The sequence below is a fragment of the Petromyzon marinus genome, chromosome 18, assembly GCF_048934315.1.
Source record: "Petromyzon marinus isolate PM22_M1 ecotype Great Lakes invasive population chromosome 18, UKy_Petmar_22M1.pri1.0, whole genome shotgun sequence".
NCBI classification, from domain to species: Eukaryota; Metazoa; Chordata; class Hyperoartia; order Petromyzontiformes; family Petromyzontidae; genus Petromyzon; species Petromyzon marinus.
Genome location: NC_133684.1, coordinates 5,934,589 through 5,956,754, shown reverse-complemented (window position 1 = coordinate 5,956,754; position 22,166 = coordinate 5,934,589). Strand labels below are relative to the sequence as shown.

The 22,166-nt window shown below is 47.5% G+C and overlaps 1 protein-coding gene across 3 annotated transcripts in view; it reads right to left on the bottom strand.

Moving 5' to 3' along the window:
• Positions 1-4,110: 4,110 nt before the first annotated feature.
• GALNT7 (polypeptide N-acetylgalactosaminyltransferase 7) overlaps positions 4,111-22,166 on the bottom strand; it is a 34,399-nt gene continuing 16,343 nt past the window's right edge. For 2 of the 3 annotated variants that reach the window (XM_032956618.2, XM_032956619.2), the window contains exons 4-12: positions 21,970-22,100; positions 20,777-20,856; positions 17,916-18,098; positions 17,171-17,288; positions 13,761-13,883; positions 12,091-12,309; positions 10,760-10,858; positions 9,636-9,764; positions 4,111-7,310 (exon numbers count right to left, since the gene is read on the bottom strand). In XM_032956618.2, the coding sequence (XP_032812509.1) occupies positions 7,173-7,310; positions 9,636-9,764; positions 10,760-10,858; positions 12,091-12,309; positions 13,761-13,883; positions 17,171-17,288; positions 17,916-18,098; positions 20,777-20,856; positions 21,970-22,100 (1,220 nt within the window). In that variant the 3' untranslated portion in view covers positions 4,111-7,172. Of the gene's footprint in view, positions 7,311-9,635; positions 9,765-10,759; positions 10,859-12,090; positions 12,310-13,760; positions 13,884-14,728; positions 14,846-17,170; positions 17,289-17,915; positions 18,099-20,776; positions 20,857-21,969; positions 22,101-22,166 lie in introns of all 3 variants that reach the window. The other variant, XM_032956620.2, reaches the window with a different exon arrangement.

The following is a 22,166-nucleotide window of genomic DNA, read 5'->3' as shown; positions in this document are numbered from 1 at the left end:
GTCCTACACACCTGATAACTGAATAATTTACCAATGTAAACTTGAACATGTCTATACAATAAAATGAAACCCACCAGCCCATCCAAAAAAAATATATAACAATTCAAAAATATCACCGTGGTCGCTAGATTTGCGTGTAAAGGAAGCTCGCTTTGTTAAGATTATTAATAGAAGTGGTCGCAAAGTGGTCGCCTGCAGAAATCGGTGTCGACACGGGGTAGACAGCAACCATATCTGCAGTCAGTCTGTATACACATGCAATTTCATACATATTGAAACAAAAAAGGCATCAGAATATTTTTTTTTTTACTTTTCGGCAATGTTTTTCAAATATCAACCTACAGGAGTTATTTTCTATGGAATGTATAATCACGACGCTGAAAGCCTAGTTCCCAGTGGGTTGTTTTATGCGATTGTAATGACAGTAAAAGAAACAAAACGCATATGATTAAGAGAATAAAGGCCATAACATCGGTCAACAGCCACAATGCATTACAGTAACCCATCCCAAGTAAAGCTATAAATAAAATGTAAAAACAAAAGCTTTCACCGTTTTGCCCTGTAACGATGAACATACCGACTAACACACATCAGTTGAGCAAAGTAAAGTAATAAAATAAAGTAAAAACGTCAGGTAATGGGTAAGAAGGCCGGGTTCACGTCCGCTGTTGTGTGTTTGTCTCTTGCGGAAGATATACTCCAGGTCGGTTAACATGCAATCGTATTCCATACGTTTGGTTCCTACCATAACCCTACTCCCAAACAAGCTACTATGAAAGGCAAGGGATGTCTTATTAAGTGGTAGGCGACGTTCCAAGTGAATATCATTCAGTAGATCTACAAATGGGGGCAAATGTGTTTGTGCAGTGTCACATGTTGCAACTTAAACGAGCCACAAGTAGATCTGCAAGCCCATCAACAAGACTTGAATCGTAAAGTCAAAACAAAGGCGCCTTTTAAAATAAGCTTCTGGTATGTGCAGTACGAATGAAATGGCTGTAGATGATAAGGGCAGTCAAATAATGAAAACGGTGCATTTGAAGCTTGCGAGCACACACTCCCACATCACATTTTCAGTGTCCCCACTGCAACCAGCAGACCATAACATTACACTTTCAGGACTTGAATACAGGATGTCATGTTGAGCCCAATAGGATACCGAGTTGACAAATGTGAGTAACGTGACCCATGTTTAACTTGTACGGTAAAAAGACAAGTAAAGTATCGTTTTGAGAAATATTTACGCCATCTACTTTAGAATACATCGCAGCGTTACTTACGACAGTGCGATTTTTCTCAACTTGTTTGGAGATCCCCCCCCCCCCCTTTGTGTGTTCGCCAGCGTCTTGTGCACGACCACATTCGGTGGTGACTTACGCGGAAATAAGTTAAAGACGACTTAAAAGTTTCCCTCCGTGGGATATTAAAACAAAAAAACAAACGTGCCAAAGAATCCACCCCAAGACAACTGCGGTTGTCATCAACCCGCCAACCGGATCAATTCTCCCCCCGCCATTCGACACGTGGCTGGATCACAGTATCTCACACTTTACAACAAAGCGATTATAACATTGCATCAAGGAGCTTTTTTTTTGAAAGAACAATCTCCCAAAAATGTCAATTAATTCGAGAGAAAATCTATTTACAACCAATCAATCCGTTACTGTTAAAGCGGTCTCACGCCACAAAACACCACTTGTGACTCCTGGAAGTTTGTGTGCTTTTGGGACCGTGACACGATGGAGAAGAGGCGTTGTTAATTACGTTGTGTGTTGAACTTACTTTCTCATCGTACGTTAGTGCCAACCGTGCTAATAAGACACACGCAAGTGGCTTTTCGCAATCATCCCCCAACAGCACAGCGGCAACTTGAACGATCGTCAACCCAATTAAATCCCCCAATGAACATTCCGTATCTTTGTCAAAAATCATCCAATTCTGACAGCCACACACACACACGCGCACATTGTACTCGCAGTACGCGAAAGAACGCCGCCGCCTTCTTCATGCGTGACACTCATTAACACAAAAGGTGGACAATTATCTCTCGCTCTGCTGGTAAACGTGTGGAGTAAACCTATGCGCAACGATCAATCGATCCATCACCTGCCCCCCCCACCTCCACTTATGCGGACGGAATTTTTGCGAGCGCCCATCTCTCTGGATATGTATGCTTAGTGGACGTGCGTGTAGGCGCGAATAAACAATACATAATCAACAAGAAACAATACATAATCCGAATAGAACCAAAGAGTATGAATACATAATCCCTCGCCGCATCGCCTTCCATGGACCGTGGGGGTTACACGTGCTGTGAGCATTTGTATCACCGGTGCTGATGTTTACACACCGCGGCGGGTACTCATTTGTGGCTGAGTTGACCTAGGCGGGAAGCCCGCGATATTCGCCACCGTGTTTTGTTGTTGTTATTGTTGTTCGTTGCAGCGGGAATCGAACTCGGCGCAGTGCGCCAACAGCTGCGCCACCGCTCTTCCAACGCGGAAGGAGACGCGCGCACACTCAGCACGCACACACACAACACACGCAAGCAACACACACAAAACACACGCAAGCAACACACTCAGCACGCACAACACACACGCAAGCCACACGCACATAAAACACACGCAAGCAACAGACACATGCGCAAGCCACACACACTAAACACACACGTAAGCCACACATACAAAACACACACACTCAGCACACACACGTAAGCCACACACACAAAACATACACACGTAAGTCACACTCAGCACGCACACACTCACACGTGCGCGCACTGGCTCAGTCCAGTCAAGTCGTACGTGCTTCACGACACCGCATTCAATGGCCGCAGCGTGTGAAGAGAGAGAGGCTGTTGCGCAACCGCTCTCCCCCCACCCACCACCACCCTCCTCCTCCTCCTCACCACCACCCTCCTCCTCCTCACTACCACCACCCTCCTCCTCACCACCACCACCCTCCTCACCACCACCACCCTCCTCCTCCCCACTACCCTCCTCCTCACCACCCTCCTCCTCCTCACCACCACCACCACCCTCCTCCTCCTCACCACCCTCCTCCTCCCCACTATCCTCCTCCTCACCACCACCACCCTCCTCCTCCTCACCACCCTCCTCCTCCCCACCACCACCACCACCGGCCGCCGAATGCACCGCGCGATTCGCCGCGCCAACGACGACGCCGCCGCCGGTGGGAGCGAGCCGCTCCTCCACAACCACTCCGCCCCACGCAGTAGCAGCCATGTCCCCGGTAGGGGGAGACGTGGAGCGGTGTGCCAGCACAGGCAAAAAGTTTAAACCAACCAACAGCAACACCCTTTACCGTAGCCTTTCAACCCGTACGATTTTACCACGTATTCTTGTACAGGGACATTTAGTTTTTAGGTCCATTACGGCGTACGGCCGTTCAGATACGGGCAAACATTTTGTTTTGTATATTTGCTCGTTTCTCCCCCTGTGATGGGACTTCGTCGGATGAACGTTGAGATTTATAAGGGGCACGGGGTCACCAATAAGGTCTGAATTTGTCTGTAATAAGGTAGGGCACCGATAAGGGGTTTGACAGCCATGCTTATGCGAGTTGTTACTCAAGGCGCAGGTCAACGCAGTCCAGCCCGTGACAGAGTGCGGTGCGCGCACAATCGTGCGAGAGTTCAGGCGAAAAATCGTGTTAAGGCGTACAATCGTCCACGGACCAGGACCCACCGAGCGGATCCTAACGTTCAGAGGGAGAGACAGACGGGAGATGATGACACAGGACGTGGGAAGGGAGAGGCCGGGTGGACAAGCCGTGACTGGCGGTTGTTCGATGGTAAGGGTCGCTGGTATCGATTTGTATAGTCGTACAAATACGTTTGGAGACCCTTAGGTAAAACAAAATAATTAGGCGATTTGAAAAGTGGTATGGGACTGGATAAGGTAGGTAGTAGAGGGAGAGAGGAGTCGTGAAGATTAGAAATGGTGCGATGCCTTGAGCTTGAATGAATATATTTCGTGTGTCACAGCAGCTACTTTATGTAAACTTAAACCATGTATTTTGGTGCTTCTGCTGCATTTGCAGTGGTTCCCAAGCACAGTTGACAAAAAAAAACCTCCAAACGTTCGCCAACATTTACGCGATCTAACCCGAAAAGACCCCCGCTTTATTATGGATAGTGGTCGTAAAAGCCGACTGCGTGTCACACCCAATAACAATTCCTTATATGGAAAAGATAAACACTAGGCAACGTCTTCGGCATGGATCCTTCTCCAAATCACACACACATCATCATATATGCACATACGTCATGTGTGTCCTGTGAGGGGCCTCTGCTCAAAACATTGCTTCTGATATATTTTTCATTTTACGTTTTATCGACGTATGTGTTGAATTTCTTAAGTTAAACCTGGGAACGTTTCCGAACAGCGACGCCTTTCCTAAAAGATCAACAATGTCTGCGTGGAACGACGAATTGACACAACGCAGTGGCATAGCGCGGTTGGCACGGGCCCTGCTGCAAGGAATGAATGCATGTTGAATTTCTTTCGCACCGTACGTAGCCAACCGTGGTTATCAGAAGGTGCAAATTAAATGGGCGTCCCCTGTCCAATGACCCACCCCCTCCACTTCTCTTCGTAACCTCCCCGGCCCACGTACCCCCCCACCCTACGGTGCAGTTGCACCACCTGCACACTCGATAGCCACGCACCACTCCCGACAACGGAGGGCCGCACGGCCTCAACGGAACCTCAACAAGGCTGCGTTGCAAAAAAAATATCAGCATCACTGCAGCGTACACGAAAGATGGAGAGATTTCAAGGAAACGCCGGGCGCATACCCAACGGTATTCTTGGCGACCCGTACTGCAAAAGGAATGTATCATGCACAGCGATTATTTGACAAAATAAAAAACTATAAAGAAAAATACATCTCCTTTAAAAAAAATAAAGTGACTTCTTCAAGTCAGGGCCCCCAAAATCTGATGGTACAAAAATAACAATGTCAAAATAAGGTCAAGATATTCATGCCACTAAAATCCGTTTTTCTACTGTGCTTCTATACTCCCACTGCGGTCAAATACTTCCCACGACCTACCCGGTGTGGGAAGACCCCATCCAGCAGTGGGATCGACTAAAGGCTGGACATGTACATTGGGGTCCAGATGTCATGTGACCTCTAATTGGCCCCTAACATTTTTTTCTTCCCTTTGCTTATTCATTTCCCTTTTCACACCCAACGGTGTGCAAGCATATTAAGTTTTAGAGAATTAAATGGGGATCACAAGACACCTGGACCGCCCTGTACACATGGGTTACCAACGGCCGTGATTATGTGTACGCACAAAGACTCGGGGGGGGGGGGGGGGGCTTTGAAAGTATGAAGAGCACAAAGGTGGCCGATCGCTACAGAAGCTACTTTCCGCAACGCGACACAGACGCGGCATTACAAGCCCTGCCTGCGTTTTAATTGAGCAATCCAGGGCTACCGACAGATGCTCGTGGCTTCTGCTATCTTACACAGTGCCCTGCACGATAGGCTGGGCGACCCTAACACTAAACTCGAGTTAACAACTCAAGTGTAAAAAAAAAAAAATCTATCATATAAAAAAAATCTATCATGTAAAAAAAAATCTATCACATTTGAAAATTGTTTTGAATTTACACATTTCCAATTCACAAAAATAACAAAAACTTGGGTGACACTGCGTTGGTAGTTGTGCCCAGCATAAATTAAATAAAAAGCGACGCACTCATCAATAACATTGCGCTAGAAAAGGGGAAAACAAATACACAATAGGTCGACGTTTCGGGCAATGGCCTAACATCATCGTAGGGAAATTCATGGCAATTTGCCCGGAAAGTCGAGTATTTATATATTTTCTCTCCCCCCTCTCTCAGGCAACTATTGACGAAAGTGTTGAAAATTCACAAAATATTGCATTACGTGTCGAAACGTAAACTTTTGTTTTGCTGCGGTCCATTATTGTTGTTGGTATTGTAATAAATAAAGCAACCGAGATGCTGCAAGTTTATTTAAACGTATGTAGCCGGTCCACGAGTATTCTGTGTAACTTCAGAATTGAAATAATTTGTTCTCTCGTGCCCCAATGCAGCACCTACCAACTCGGGAGCATTGCAACAAATTTGGTTCCAAAATGAGAAGGCTGAGCCATTGATACAACGTAAATATTTATAAAAAAATACATATATACGTCTTATATCTTTTCAAGACTTGTTTCAATATTATTTTCCATAAGGATAATACATATACTGTATATATGTACACGCGTGCACAAAATGTACACGAAACCAGTATCACACACACACACACATGTATGGGTATATAGACACATATATGTACATATGCTATATACACACACACAAAGACCCCCCCCCCCCCCCCCGCATAGCCGTAACATACTGTTGTGACTAGTGCCTATCAAGGCAAGCATGGCACATGAGGAGGTGGGTAGGCAACACCACGCCCGGCTGTCTTTGTCTTCCCAGTGCCGATGTTCACACACTAGACCAAGTACTCATTTAAGGCCAAGTTGCAAGTTGACCTAGGGGAGGCTCACAGCACTGGTTCAAAATATTGAACACTTATTGGTCATGAGCAGGAATTGAACTCGGGTAGCCAGGTTCGAAGTGCAGTGCATAAACCACGACAGTACTGAACTCGTATACGCACGTACAGTATATATACTATATACACACGCTGATAGATATACAAACATGACAAAGACAAAGATTCATACATCGGCCCCTACACAGACCACACACACACACGTACATATATGTAAACGTGGCTGAAAGAGGCGTGTAACGATTCAGATCGAAATTAACGGCCATGAAACACGTATCCAAGTGTGCGCGTGAGAATCGATTATTTACAATGTATGGGTCGTTCACAAAATGGCACAAATGTATTACATTTAGGGTGAGTGGAGCAAACGGAACTCAACATAGGAGAGAGGGGAAAAACACACAAACAAACAATACAAACAAGGTGATAAAAAACGAGACATTAAACAAAAACCCCATCGAATTTCGATTGCAATCATGACCCCGAAATCGAGAGAATCGATCACATCACTGGGGGCGGTGAATCGTTACATGCCTAGGCACGTGTGCTTTAGAGACGTCGATGTGCAGGTCACGTGGTTCCGGGGTCACACAGGTCACAGGTTAGAGGCCGACGATGTTGTTCATCTCCCACTGCTGCGAGGTTTTGCCTTCCTCGCACGTCGCCACGAACACTTGGTGCAGCAGCTCCGAGCGATCGAGGCACCATCCCTTCGGCGCGTACACAAACACGTGCTTCTCCTGGGGAAGGGGAGGGGCACGTGCCCGTGAGATTTAAAAAAAAAATTGCCTTCCTCTTCCAAATTCTATGAGAGCACATGATCTGTGAAAAGGACTGAGGAGTTAGGCGTTAACATTTTTTCTAACCATTGTTGTTTCTCAGCAGCGCACAAGCACAAATAACAAGGACTGCACTGCAAAGAAAAAAATACATAATAGGTGGCGTTTTGAGCAATGGTACTACTTCATAGCAGAGATCGCTTTGCTTGTGTTGTGATCAAAACGTCATAGTTTTTTGTTTATTTTTATTAACTTGAACCTATCTACATGACCAAATAATATTATATGGTAATGTCAATAATGTATCTCGGGAAGCCTCAGTGAGTCTGAAGGCTGTTTATTAGGAAAGTCCTGCATTGGGATGTTTGGACAATGTTCCATTTATGAATGTTGGGCTTGTGGTAAGAAAATCGGGAGTTCCCGGAGAAAACCCATAATATAGAGGGGGTGACACTCAGCACTCGTGTCTCCTGGCCACTTCACAGCCTCATGCCGACAATTCCTGGCAATCCCCTGGTAGTCTCCCATCCAAGTACCAGGTTCAACCTGCTTGCCTTCTGCCATCCAAATAAGATCGGTGCATTTAGGGCGACTTGGTCTTATCAACTCTCAATCTCATTTGAAACATCTCACACAAGCAAGGTATTACACACTTGTAATAGACGATGCTGTGTAGGTCAAGGTTGGTCGATCATGTAGGTTTGGGATACTTCCAAACCTGCTCGACTCTTAGGCGGCCAGAAGATGGCAGTACAGAACATGGACTCAGCACAAGATCAGTGCGGACCTCAAATGTGAACGAGATTTCCTCCCCACACGCCACAACGCTCCGTAACAACGGAACGGGCCAAACATTCCAATCTTGCAGGACCCCCCCGCCCCCTCCTGAAAAAAAAGTGTCTTGAAACTCGTTGAAGACGTGGGAAAACAAATGACGACTCAATGTTCCTTAAAGCATCTAAAACGCAACCCGCATCTCAAGGAGAGAGGAGATAAGAGGGCTTCACTGTGCGATGTTCATTGGCGTGTGGCGCGGGCGGTGAGCGAATTGGGCTCAAGGCCAATGAGACCTGACCTCATAAGACAGATTACGTATAAAACGCACCACCATTGTTCTTTCATAGCGACAATTTTATCCCTTTCATCTCAACGCAAACCAACGTATCGGAGGAGTCCAAATCACCGTTCCATGACCGGGCGGTAGACAGGAGGTGATGTTGAGAAGCAAACATCTTGGGCATGATGGAATCGCTGCTCCATCGCTGCCTTTCAACATTATCACGCTATCCACCGCTCCGTGTCAAACATGAACGTTACGTCTTGCATTTTGAATTAAATGAGGTGGTTCCTTATATATATAAAAAAAAGAAACATCACTTTTCCTTTCCATCTTAACATCGGGCCTTCGGCAGAAACACTCCGTTGCTGGAGTGGACAGCGCACGGAGGGGAGTAGAGTGAGATGAGTGGGGAGAGGCAGGAGAGCGCATGAAGGGAGTAGAATGAGCTGAAAGGGGAGCAGTAAGCAGGGTTAAGTCCATGGAGGATCATGAAGATTGTAAGCGAGATCTTGAAATTGATTCAGGGAGCGGATTGGGAGCCAGTGGAGGGACTGGAGTACTGGGGTGTGATGTGGTGGTGTTATTTATAAGCACCAGAGATAAGCTGCATTCCAGCGCAGTGAATTTACACAGCTACCTGCCAAACCTGCCAGAACAGTTCATGCAATAAAAAAAACGCAACACGTGCGTCATTACCATGTTCTAAAGAGGAAAAACGATCCTGAATGTCACTGCCCAAAATGTTGCCTATTACATGTATGTTTTTTCACCCTTAGGGTAGCATTAAATAGCGCACGTGTTGAGATTGTGCTAGTTGTGTAGCGCACCACTGCAAAGACAAAGATCCACCGTGTAGCCTGTTTGAACAGGTTTTAAGGGAAAGTGCTGCTAGTGAGCACCTATGAAGGCTGGCACGGTAAACTAGGGGTGTGTGCGCCAAGCACCGCGCCCAACTACCTTTGTCTCCCCAGTGGCGATGTTTACACAACGCACCAGGTACTCATTTGAGGCCGAGTCGACCTAGGGGAGGCTCAGGACCGGTTCAGATAATCACCACTGGTGTGGATGGCCACGAGTAGGAATCGAACTTGGGTTGCCGAGAGTTGGTAGCGCGGCGTGCACACCGCTAAACTACCACTCCCCACACACGTACACACACATGTACACACAGACACGCGTTCGTTTAATTTTTTGAACGGCGTATTGCATCGCCAGGGCGATCGTACCTTGTCGTACGTCCACTCCTCGAACTGCTTCATGCCGCAGTGCATGATCGTGATCTTGTTGCCGTCGCGTTGCTGCGTCAGGCACTGGTCGTACTGCATCAGTTGCTTGGCTTCGTTAATTCGGAACAGCTGTGGCGAAAACACGCAAGTCGCAAGGTCGCTCAAATACATTTTCCCGATCCGTAGAGTAGCAGAGCGTCGTCGCGCCATCGCTGTCGCAGGCCCTAATCGTCAAATCGCCACCAGCGCCAAGTTCCGTGAAAATCATAAAAGACACGTTTCACCGCGATGCACCAAACCATCTGAAATCCACCAACCTCCACCTTGTCGGATCTCAGAAGCCAAGCAACGTTCAGCCGGGACAGTGCTTGGATGGGCGACCACGATGCACAACAGATTCTTAAAGGGGCCACTGGTTGCCCTACGTTGTCTGCAGGGAGCACTGCAGCAAATTGTTCTACAATAACGATGCTCCAATGTCTATGCACGTATGCATGTTGAACTTCTTTCGCACCGTACGTGGCCAACCGTGCTAATATCGGAGGTGCTCGCCGCCTACGTCAACCAGCACTGACCAGCGAGGTGACGTACGATAAAATAGCCCCAATGAACCACACAGCACGAGGGGTTCGTCACCCAGTAGTGGGTTGACAATACGGATTGTGTTGTGCACGCACTGCATCGCAGAACCACGCAAATCTTTGATTCTTTGCACTATTTTGAGTTATGACCTTTGGTCAGTGTAGTACACGTGCATGTCTCCATGCGTACATGCACATATAGATTTAAATGAGCGTGTTTTGGGAGCATTAACGTAGCGGTTAGCGCATTGCACTACGAACCCAGCTACCCGAATTCCAATTCCTGCTCCCTGCCAACATTGGTGATTATCTGAACTGGTCCCGAGCATCCCTCTAGGTCGACTCAGCCTCAAGTGAGCACCTGATGCTGCGTGTAAACATCAGCGCTGGGTAGACAGGGCTTGGTGCCGGCCAGCCACCCCCTCGTGTGCCATGCCGGCCTGAAGGAGGTGCTCGCGAACAACACTTGCGACCAAACAGTCTGTTAAGGCCGTGTCGGGGGGGGGGGGTCTTTGCCTTTAGCTTTGTGTGTGTACGCATCACCTGGTTTCCTCCCATGCGGTGGCAGGGTCCAAGTTCCACCACTCCTCCGTTGGTGTGCCCCATGCTGTCGATGCAATAGCTGGAACCCAATGCGCGTATCTACACCACGGACGCACAAGCCAATCATATACACAAAGAACAGTCGATAACAGATGCCGCTAAGGGGTGGCAATAGTGTTCGCCAGAATTTTTGCACCAGGCTACATGCAGTTTGAGCCCATTTGGAATAGCGATGGTTCATGGGTCGAGGTCACGAGACAGACTCGGATGTTATCAGTTAAAAGACGAAGGTGAATAATCATAGCAGACCAGACATGCATATACCACATTCACACATGCACATTCATTCTCCACTTAAACTTTCTGTGTTTTAGCCACCCAGTTCTCTGTACTGGGTGCTCCCCACTTTGCCAACTTACTCCGTTTAAGGCGCCCGGCACGCTGCTGCTCGTTGTTACGAACGCCTTTCCTCTGCCCTCAGTTGTTGCTGTTGGAGGGCGACTGCCTTCAACTGCCCAGTAGCATCCTTCGCAAGCCTCCTCCTCCACAGGAGGCTGATCTTGACACCGCTGGTACCAGTCGTCGGCAAGTCCACTCAGCTCCACATCTTCCTGTACTACGTCAGTCCATCTCTCATCTAACCCATGCGCCCCATTAAGCCTCTACCCATATGCACAAAGCACAAACAAAGATCCCCAATATAGCCTCCAACAGACTGTTGGGGCAAGTATTGTTATCAAGCACCTATGAATGCCGGCACGGCGAACAAGGGGGTTGGTGCCCAACACCACGCCTAGCCGCCTTTGTCTCTCCAGTGATGACGTTTACACAGCACACCAGGTGCTCATTTAAAGGCTGAATGGTGCCATGGTGGTGTGATGTTAACTACCTCGCCTGGTACACAGGAGATCGTGGGTTCGATCCAGACCCTGGCACATGTACGTTTGGAGTTTTCATGTTCTCCCAGTGGTTGTGTAGATTTTTTTCGTGGGTCCTCCAGTTTTTCCCTCCACATTTAGAATCAACACGCGTTCAGAGTATTTGGCCGCTATAAATTTCCACGCAATAAGCCACTTTGTGGTCAAGTCGCTTCTAAAAAAAAAAGAGCTATATAGCTCAGTGGGACTTACCTGGTAAAATCAAAATAGTTCAAGTTGCCCTCAGAAAATCCCAGGACCGGTGAAGATAATCATCACTGATGTTGGCCGTGAGTGGGAATCGAACTCTGGTCGCCCGGTTCGTAGCCCAGTACTCGAACAACCACACTACCGCTCCCCCACGTGGATGCACGTACCCACACACGCACGCGCACAAAATCTGCATGGACCCACCTCCCCCCAATCGACGTTGCGCGGCGGGAGCGGGTAGAACTCGGGGATGTCGTAGGCGATGTTCTCCATGAACCAGCGGAAGCTCTTGCAGTTGTGGTCCTCGCGGAACTTTTTGAGCTCCGTGACGTCGCCGTACGCGATGCCCTGCGTCTCGGGCCGGCTCGCGTAAAAGTAGTCCCGGTACTCGTCCCACCACACCTCGACGACGCGCACGTAGTTCTACGCCCCCACCGACCGGAGGAGAGGTCGCACGGGCGAGAGACGCGTTATGGAACGTTGCGCGTCAAAGGAAGACTGCACCCAATTGTTTTTTTTTTTTAAAGCCAGCTGTTATCTTGTAAATGGAGTCACCCTCCTGAAACACGTGGTTTCAGCAGTGATGCCATTGCCAGGAAACGATCCCATATAATGAGGATGGCAATGATGATGTGTGGTGATGATGTTGGTGATATCACAGAATGACTTATAATGTTTACATGGAGAAATATCCAAATAATGCCTTGTTTGTCACGATAGCAATATAAAAAATTATAGATTTTAATTACAATATCGCATTGTTACAAAATATATGAATATAGGCTTTGATATTACGTGTATAAATATGAAAGGTGTTGCTATGGATTATATACAATTGCATATTGGACAAACATTTGTTGATCATTATATACTACATTGCTACACTACCAAAAATGGTTGTATCTGTCAGGAGCATGAATAGCAAAGTCTGCCTGCATTACAAGGGATCATGTTTGCAATAACCACAACAAAAGCAGTCAAAAATGCAAACAAAAAGAAAGAAACAACTCTGATAATGATATGCACTGTCCTTGAATTTGATTGGTCCACACCCGAGACGGCTTTTCTTATAGCCTAGTCTCCACTGGTATTGGACCAGATGACACCATAAGGCGTACAACTCAAAACACCAGTGGAGACTAGGCTATAAGAAAAGCCATCTCGGGTGTGGACCAATCAAATTCAAGGACATTGCATATCATTATCAGAGTTGTTTCTTTTTGTTTGCATTTTTGACTGCTTGTGTTGTGGTTATTGCAAACATGATCCCTTGTATAAAGGTGTCAGTTTTTGTGCCAGCTAAAAGGGTAAAAACCTATTACTATATCTTGTTACTGGCAAAGGGGGTCTTGTAATGTCTGCCTGCATTGTGGGACATGAAGGAATAAGAATAGTTTGAGCTAGGACGATTAATCCACACACACACACGGGCTATACGCTCGGCAGTGTGAAGATTTTAAATGGATCGAGCGTCATCTCTCTAATCCCCACCACATCGCCGTGGCGCTGGGCCGTTGGCGACGTGCATCGTTTCGAGAAGAGTCTCCGATGTGTTCACCGGCATCTCCAGCTGCCATCGTTTCTAATGCTTCCGTTAAACGCTGTCCAAGATCGATGAAGATTTAAGGAAAAAATGTGTATATATTTTTAGAAAATTATTAATAACCACACTGCTCAAAACTTCCTTCTAATCGTGAGTTAGTAAATGATGGTCGATACCTTTATAGTCACCCCTGAACATTCAAATTATCAAACTGATGTCACACTTTGAAGCACGCCAGTGTGCCAGTGCGCTTCCGCCACCTCCCTCCTTCACCTTCCCCCCTCGCCTCCTAAAGGTGGCACAGCCCCCCAGCCCCCCTGCTTCTACGCACCTTGAGAGTGAGAGAGGAGCCCAAGCCGGGCGGAGGGGGGTTCCCAGCCCAGCCATGCAAGCGGTAAATGTGTCCCGCACGTGAGCACGGCACAAAGAGCAGCTTTCCTCCACATTGCCAAATCTAAACCCAGCAGGCATGTGCGCGCGTTTTGTGCGTGTGTGCGCCGTGTGGGAGGGAAGGATAGGAATACAGAGAGAGGGAGAGAGAGAAGGTGCAGAATGGGCAATGCGGCAATGGCACTTGGATGGTTGACGCGTGGGCTCACAAACGCAGCCGAGTTCAAACGTCGGTGGAGAAGCGAGCTGTCTTAACGTTTCGCAAATGTGGGGCGGGCAGTGGCTGATGTAGGAGGTAGATCTCAATGATCTCAGTTTTATTCAATCGAATCATTGACTTTTCTTTAACGAGGTCCTGGGTGCTAGGTAAATTACTTTATTAGAAGCACACAATTGAATTTCTGATTCAAAATCGTCAACGTGCGTTTAAAAATCGCGCGCGTATATATTGGTGCATATAAATGAACAATTATACGCAAACACGCGTAGTGAGAGGTCACTAGATCTCATGTCCAGCCTCACAAAGCGAGGGGGGAGTGGAGGAGGAGACACAAGGAGCCCCCGTGCTGATTGGATATCACAGCACCCACCCAACATACGGGCACATCTCGCTTCTCCACGTCGCTCTCCCAGGAAGAATCCGCCAAGAGGATGGCCACATGCTCGAACTTTTTTTTTTTTAACCGCAGCCACGGCCACTGCCGATCGACTGCAAGTTTTACGTCGAATGGCAAAAATATTTTCGGTCGACTATGGGCCAACCTCTCACTCGGAATCAATCTCTCCGTTTTTGGGAGCCTACGGCGCCTGCCCGCTTACTGACACACAGAAGGCAGAAGGGGGCGCGTGGATAACTACGCAAGGGAGCGAGAGCGTGACCGCTTTGCGGCGGCGGCGAGCGACGGTAACCTGCACGACAGAGAAGGGCTTTCCGGAGACGGGCGACCCGGCCCAGTCGGGTAACCTGTAGATGTGGCCGGCTCGCGAGCACGGCACAAACAGGAGCTTGCCCCCGCACATCCACAACTTGCCGGCACATGAGGGGGGGGGCGGGGGCCACAGGCTCGCACGTTAGGGCCGCGGGACAAGACACGAACGGCGCAGGCAGACCGTGGACGGCGATCGGCCCTGTTGAGCCTGTGCAAGTTGTAGGCGGTTATTGGGATGTATGAGCGGGAGTTGTGGGACCGTTACCTCTCACGCCCAGCTGCCTATGTCTAATCTAACCAGGGACTCTTATTGAGTGGATATGGCATTCATGTTAGGGCGAGTAGATCTAATGGATCCCCCCACCCCACCGCCAACCAACACTGACCAGCATGGTGAAGTATGGTCAAATCACCCCCCCATAACCCACACTATGTGGGGGAGGCGTTCAGTTGAGAGTTGGTAAAAGGGCTGTACATGTGCACACGTGATGTAATGGGCACATTCCGAGTGATTTGGTCAGGTCTCGGAGGCAAATTAGCATTGGGCTTTGATAGCGCTTGGATGGGGGACCACCATGCACAGCAGGGGCTGGGTTTTGGGCAGTAGACGGCAGTACAGAAAACTAACTTATTGAACTGCGTCTCAGACGTAACACTGACTGAATTAACTGTACTAATATGCTCCCTGCCTTCTCCAACACTTACCTGACCACTGCTATGAAATATGGCCAAACAACCCACAAGACCGACATGGCATGGTGGGCGGCCTTCATCAGTAGTGGGTGAACAAGGCTCTCTCCTCTTTACCCAATGGGCATCTAGACAAATCTCAGATACCAATAGCCACTGTGGGGGTGTCGAAAATACGTCACTAGGATTTCAGCGCAGCGTGCAAAACCCCCATCACACCACTGCACACACAAAGATGCAGACAAGGACAAGTTAAAGTAACCTGCGCATACGTTAAAACAATACAACGTACCTTGTCTAAGCAGTGGCGTATTAAATCAAGACATAATCGCACGTGTACACACACAGGTAGGAAAGAAGCGTTAAAAACGGATTAGAGCCGAGATCACAATTTTTACTTAACATGCACCATCGGCAGGATGCAGCCGGGCTCTGTCCTAACAACAACAACACTCCACATTACACATTACCTGCACACCACCACAGATGCCCACCTCGTACAAACATTCGGCACGTGTGCATCTAACACAAAACCACCCGTATCCTTTACACCCTTTTGAGTTGAGACGGATGGTCAGTGTCGTGACTAGCCGTGGCACACGGGGGCAGTAGTGAGAAGAGGGAGACAGAGATTGAGAACACGACAGGTGAGGAGACGTGGGTGGCCTACCAACGTCAAACGCAGGACCTGAGTGATTGTCAGCTTCATGCCTTGTTGGGGCCTCGACGGTTTGTGTGGCCGCAATATCATCTTTCGTAAGATATACATTATCATGATGCGACGATTATCACAATGTCAATTTCCTGTAATGTTCTAATTGTATTATGCGGTTTGGTTGTATTCTTTTTGCTCTATTTACAACAATCAAAAAAGTTTATTTTAAAAGTTCAACTGCTGTTCACTCAAGTCGTATAATCACTGCAACTTCATCAATGGATAAACACACACACGCACAAGCATGGCGTGTTACACAAGTAATTATTAATTGGCTGGTGATGAAAATAACGATGAAGTCATAACTGCTATTCCTTCCATCAAACTGAAAAATGTATTAGAAGGCACTATTTTGAAGGGGTAATAGCTATAAGTGTAGAACTGCATTCATTGTTTGTTATTTCATAATTAGTGGGTTAAGAAATATAATATTTAGAAAAATAAAATGAGCAACGTTAACATTCATGGATTTCGAGAGATGGCGGTGGCATGGGGAGACCTTCATCCAGCTGTGGAAAGACCATCACTGATGACAATGAAAACAAGAGATAATCACCCAATAATGATATTTAGCAAATCGAATGACATGATTATCGTCGGCCTTGTATATCGTACAATGTGTTGCCATACGGAATATTGCGCCAACTTTAGCTCGGCAGCAACTGTAGCATAAAAAGGAAACAATATATAATAGGCGACACGTTTGAGGCAATGCCTCTTCTTCAGTACAGACAAAACACACAATCCATTAATGTGCTATGAAAAATGGCCATTTCCCGTAATGTCACCCAAAATTTTCCTTTTAAGGCCACTGTGTTATTCACAAATGTATTGAGTTGTTATTTGTGTTTTGGGCATCACTGCCAACGGAGTATCACCGAATAATTAGCTTACTTGACCAGAGCCACATAAAGTAAAAATTATTGCTAAATGCGTTCATGCATTTATGCTTTCCTCCACTGCATCACTTGCAGGTTTGCTCGTGGTGGTGGGGGGAGGGGGTAGGCGGGCACGTACCTTGTAAGAGATCTCAAAGTTCTCACCGCCCCAGATTTGCAGGCCTGGGTCGTAGAGTCCCAGCTCGAAAAAGAAGTCTCGATCGATGGCGAACAGCCCGCCAGCCATCGCCGGAGACCTGGGCGCAACAACAACAGCAGCAGCACGGTTACCATGCCCAAACTCCTGTTAACCGCACACAGAAACTACGACGGCACTGATCCATGTTTGTTTTTGGGTTAGGTCATATAGTATGCGTATATGTCGAACTTCTTTGGGACCATACGTAGCTAACCGTGGTAATCGGAGGTGCAAATTAAATGGGCGTCCCCTGTCCAATATACCCCCTCCCCCTTCTTCGTAGCCCAGCAACTGGACACCTCCCTGGCCCACTTACCCCCCGGTGCAGTTGCACTAGCTGCACACTCGACAGCTACCTTTTTGTATGTTGAACTTCTTTCGCACTGTGCGTAGCCAACCGCGATCATCGGAGGTGCGGGTGAAGGACAACAAACTAACATGAAAAGCAGTTCTAAAGAAATTCGTTTTCCCCTCTGTGTGTACCAAAATCGTTTGTAAAATAAACTATTTGGGAAAAAAAATCAATTATTTTCCAATTTAGATTTAAAAGTTCTTATATCTTCAGTGGCTTCCTAATATAGGTCTTATTCCTACGGGTTATATGCCCATGGATCGTGATGATGGGTTACGAAGAGACAATGACAAGAATTTTGCGCACAGAACCACCGCAATTGCAGGCACACACCCATAGGGCTCGGTGCGAGTCTTGCGCTTGTCCTTCTCGCGCTGGCTCAGCGGCACTCGCTTCCACAGCATGCTCCAGTCCCAGGCACCGCGTGCGAAGCCGTCCTCGTCCCCGCCGCCCTGAGGCCGCAGCACGTAGTCGTTGCCGTCGATTGCGTCGATGAGCGGGACCGTGGAGACCGTCCTGAGTGCGGAAGGAGAGCAGGAGGAGGAAGAGCGGAGGGGACGGTGGAGGTTGGGGCCACGCTGTAATGGTTTCGCACACTGGACTTGTGATTAAGAGGTCGCCAGTTCGATTCTTTATCTTCTGGTGCGGCAGTTGAAACAAATCGTGCAAGTTTATTAACCCCCCCCCCACCGCCCCTATTCCATCTTTGCGCCACCTCTGTCCACCCAGTAGTATAAATGGGTACAACACAGTTAGTCGATTGGCAGGTCACATGACATACAAATTCATATTTGTGGTCCAAACCATGCCCAGACACCTTTGTCTCTTCACAGCAGATATTTGCACACAGTTTGAGGAACTCATTTAGGATAAATTGAGTTTCCAAACAAGCCACTGATGTTGTCCACAGCGAGGAAATGAAACATGGTCCCTGGTATTGTGACTTAGCGTGTTAAACACTGAACCGCCACTATTGTGCCTCTGCACATTTTCTGAGCGGGTATCAATTTATCGTTTTAGCAGTTTCACATTATCACACTCATGTCGCATGCATGGTATGTAATGCATTCAACACCACCCCTGCAGCCACTAGAGGCACTGCCATTCACCATAATGTAATGAGAGAACCAACTGCCGAATCGAATCGTGACCCCGAACGTATATATGTAGAACTTCTTTCGCACCGTACGTAGCCAACCGTGGTGAATCTGAGTTGCGAAAATACTAGCGCCAACAGGGACATAAATGCTGGACTCTCAGATTTAAAGTCTGATGTTCTCCTGACCGAGCTATCTGGGAAAAAGCAGATGATGGTTTCATCATAAGACCTCCTTTGCCAGTACCAAAATGTAATAATAGGGTTTTTCCCCTTTTTTCTGCCAACAAAACTGAAACCTTTTTACAAGGATTCATGTCTGGACCAATCAGTTTCAACGACAATGCATATATTACCATAGTATGTTTTTTGTTTGCATTTTGACTGCAGGTATTGTGGTTAATGCAGACATGAATCCTTGTAAAAAGGTTTCAGTTTTGTTGCCAGAAAAAAGGGGAAAAAACTCTATTATTACAGATGATGGTTATTCATTCAATCAGGGATGGGGGGGGGGTACATCCCTAATATTCGAGTCACAATGCTATATCTAGGCGCGGTTCACCAAAATATTTATCACTAATGTCACGTGTTATCTTAGGCTGCCAAAATTACACAAAGGATAAAAGCAGTGCGATTTTGGATGCAGGCCCACTCCTCCCTCCCCCCACGTAATTTTATTGGCAATCTAAACACACAAACAAGACGCGAGTCTTACGTTACAGTCCCAAAAAGCACTGCATCTCCCACCAGGGCTCAAATTGTTTTAGACAAACACTGCCAGCGAGGTGGCCGTATGGCTCACAGGTCAGCGGGTCGAGTTGGCACGGTTCAGGTCCTGGCTTCACATCCATGCAGTATCCTGTGATTAAACTGGGTTCTCAAGTGCAGTTCACTTATCCATTTGATTAAGTTCCAGATATGGGAATAAAAATATTGGTTTGTATGTATATGGACATTGAACAATTTGCTCTCTGGCTTCATTTTGATGACATGTTGTATGTATGTTGAACTTATTTTACACCGTACGTAGCCAACCATGCTCATCAGAGGTGCAGGGGGAAGTAAAAACAAATTAAACTAAAGAAATGAGTTTTCAATCTCGATGATTTAAAAGTGCATAGCTCCAGTGGCTTCCTAATATCGGAAGGAAGAGCGTTCCAGATGGTTGCAAACGGGCCGGTTTGTCCGCCATATGACAAATATTACTCTGAGAATAAGTTTTTCCCCTTTTATCTGGCAACAAACCAGGTGTTAAGTTATTAAAACACCAAACTGAAACCTTTTACAAGGAATCATGTCTGCATTAACCACAATACTTGTGGTCAAAATGCAAACGTCAGTTTCAAAGACAATGCATATATTATCAGTGTTTTTTGTTTGCATTTTGACCACAAGTATTGTGGTTAATGCAGACAAGATTCCTTGTAAAAGGTTTCAGTTTGGCGTTTTAACAACTTAACACCTGTTTTGTTGCCACATAAAAATGGGAAAAACTTATTCTTATATTTTGGTACTGGCAAAGGAGGTCCCATGAAATATTACTCTCATATGCTAAGCGAGTGGGAAGGCGCCGTCCCCTCCTGTCTATGCCAGAGGTTACCGAGCGTCTCAGACGTAGCTCTGTGACATCCACTTTCGTGGGCCGTACTCTAAACCCTGAGAGATTTCAATAATTACTTTGGCATCATTAAAATGATGCCAAAAACTCAATCAAGCTAACATTGGGGGGGGGAGGGGGGAGAGGGAAGACAAAAAACAAAACTGCTGGCCCATGATGTGGTTCTTGTGTTGTGCTACGTGCTTGTCGGCACGATGTCCGACGTTTCGCTCCACATGCTGGTAGCTTATTCTTCAGGAACTGAATTGAGCAGCTCACTCTCTCCCCCGATTACACAGCGACGCTCGCTTCTGCTGGCGTTACCCGTTCTTGACCTCCATTGGGCACAGCTATCTGACGTAGGCCCGCCCCCATGTTCGACTGGGAGGAAACCAGAGTGCCCGGAGAAAGCTCACCCATGCGTTCACAAACAGATATAAGAATTTAAAGGTCTGCTAATCAGCTGTTGCGTCATGTGTGAAGGCGGCCAACTCCACTCACCTGTCCTGAGCAATGGGGGCGACCAGAGGCGCGTACCAATTGATGCAAACCTCGCAGTGCGCGTCCAGGTAAATCAGCACCTGAAATTGCAACGTGGGTACCACACAAACCAACATGGGGCGTCAGATCAGTGGTTAGCACATCGCATTGTTGCCTCCACGTTTTTTAAGGTGACCCTATACAACTATCCAAGGCCAGAGGCTACAAAACAGGCTGCTGTGAAGGTATGTTAACCAATAACACACAAGGCATTCTGGGTTTTCCCACACAAATGCTTGCCACCTGATGCTAAGAATGTCACGGGCAGGATAGGGTAAGGAACTTGACGGTTTTGCATAGAATGCGAGAGAAGGTTTTGTCGACACAAATCGGGAGAAGGAAGTTGGGACACGTGTGCAGGGCAGAGGAGGGCAAGTTACCGAGAAGGGCAGTGGAGAGGCACCCAGAGTTCAGCAACCAAGGGGGAAGACCTAAAGCCAGACGGTGATGATTACGAGACTGAAGGACACATCAACTGCTTAACAAGGGGAAGAAGACCTGAAGTCAGATAGTGGGATACTGTAAAAAGCAGACCTTGGGAGACTGAGTGTTACCTCTAAAACAACTGTGGAATCTAAGCATCAGGAAGCAATGGCAAGGTAAGGTAGCATCAACACCATTGTAGTCGATGACTGACCTCGTGAGCCTTACCTTGCAATCAAAACTTTACGTATTCACAGCATGTGCTATATAAAATGAGCACGGTTGAGCCTGGGTAATGCTTGCTTGGTGGCTATATGCTCAGAAGGTTATCGGCCTCTGCGAGGCTACGTGGGGGGTGGGGGGGCGGGCAACAGGGGGTGCAGTACAATCCATTGCTTTATTATACTTGTGGCCCCAAATCGATGCGGTTCCTCCGCCAACACCAACTCACACTGCCCAGCATGGCAATAACATGGTCCAACACCACGCGGTGGGGGGCTTTCATCCAGCAGTGGCTTGACAAAGAGCCGTTCGTGTACGCGTTTGAATGCTACGTGGGTTTTTTTGCGGCCGTCCCATATGTAGCTCGCCGCGACGTATTTCCGGTTCGTTATGTCGGGCGCACCGAAAGAAACGGAGTCTGTGAGAAAATGTGTGCTGGCTGAACTTTCAAAGGGTGTTGGACGAGGCCGGATGGGGTCAAGTGGGATAAGATCAGGCCGGGGGGTCACCTGGCCCAGCGTGGCCTTCTTTGCACCCGTGCTGCGAGCTTGGATGAGGCCTTCGCGCCGCTCGTTGCGGTAGACCTTCACGAGGCCGTTCCACCTCTTTATGTACTCATCAAGGTGGTCCAGCAGGTGTGCTGCATGGTGGGGGGGGAGAAACAGATGCGCATTAAACGAAGAAAAAATAATGCGTACCCATGGAT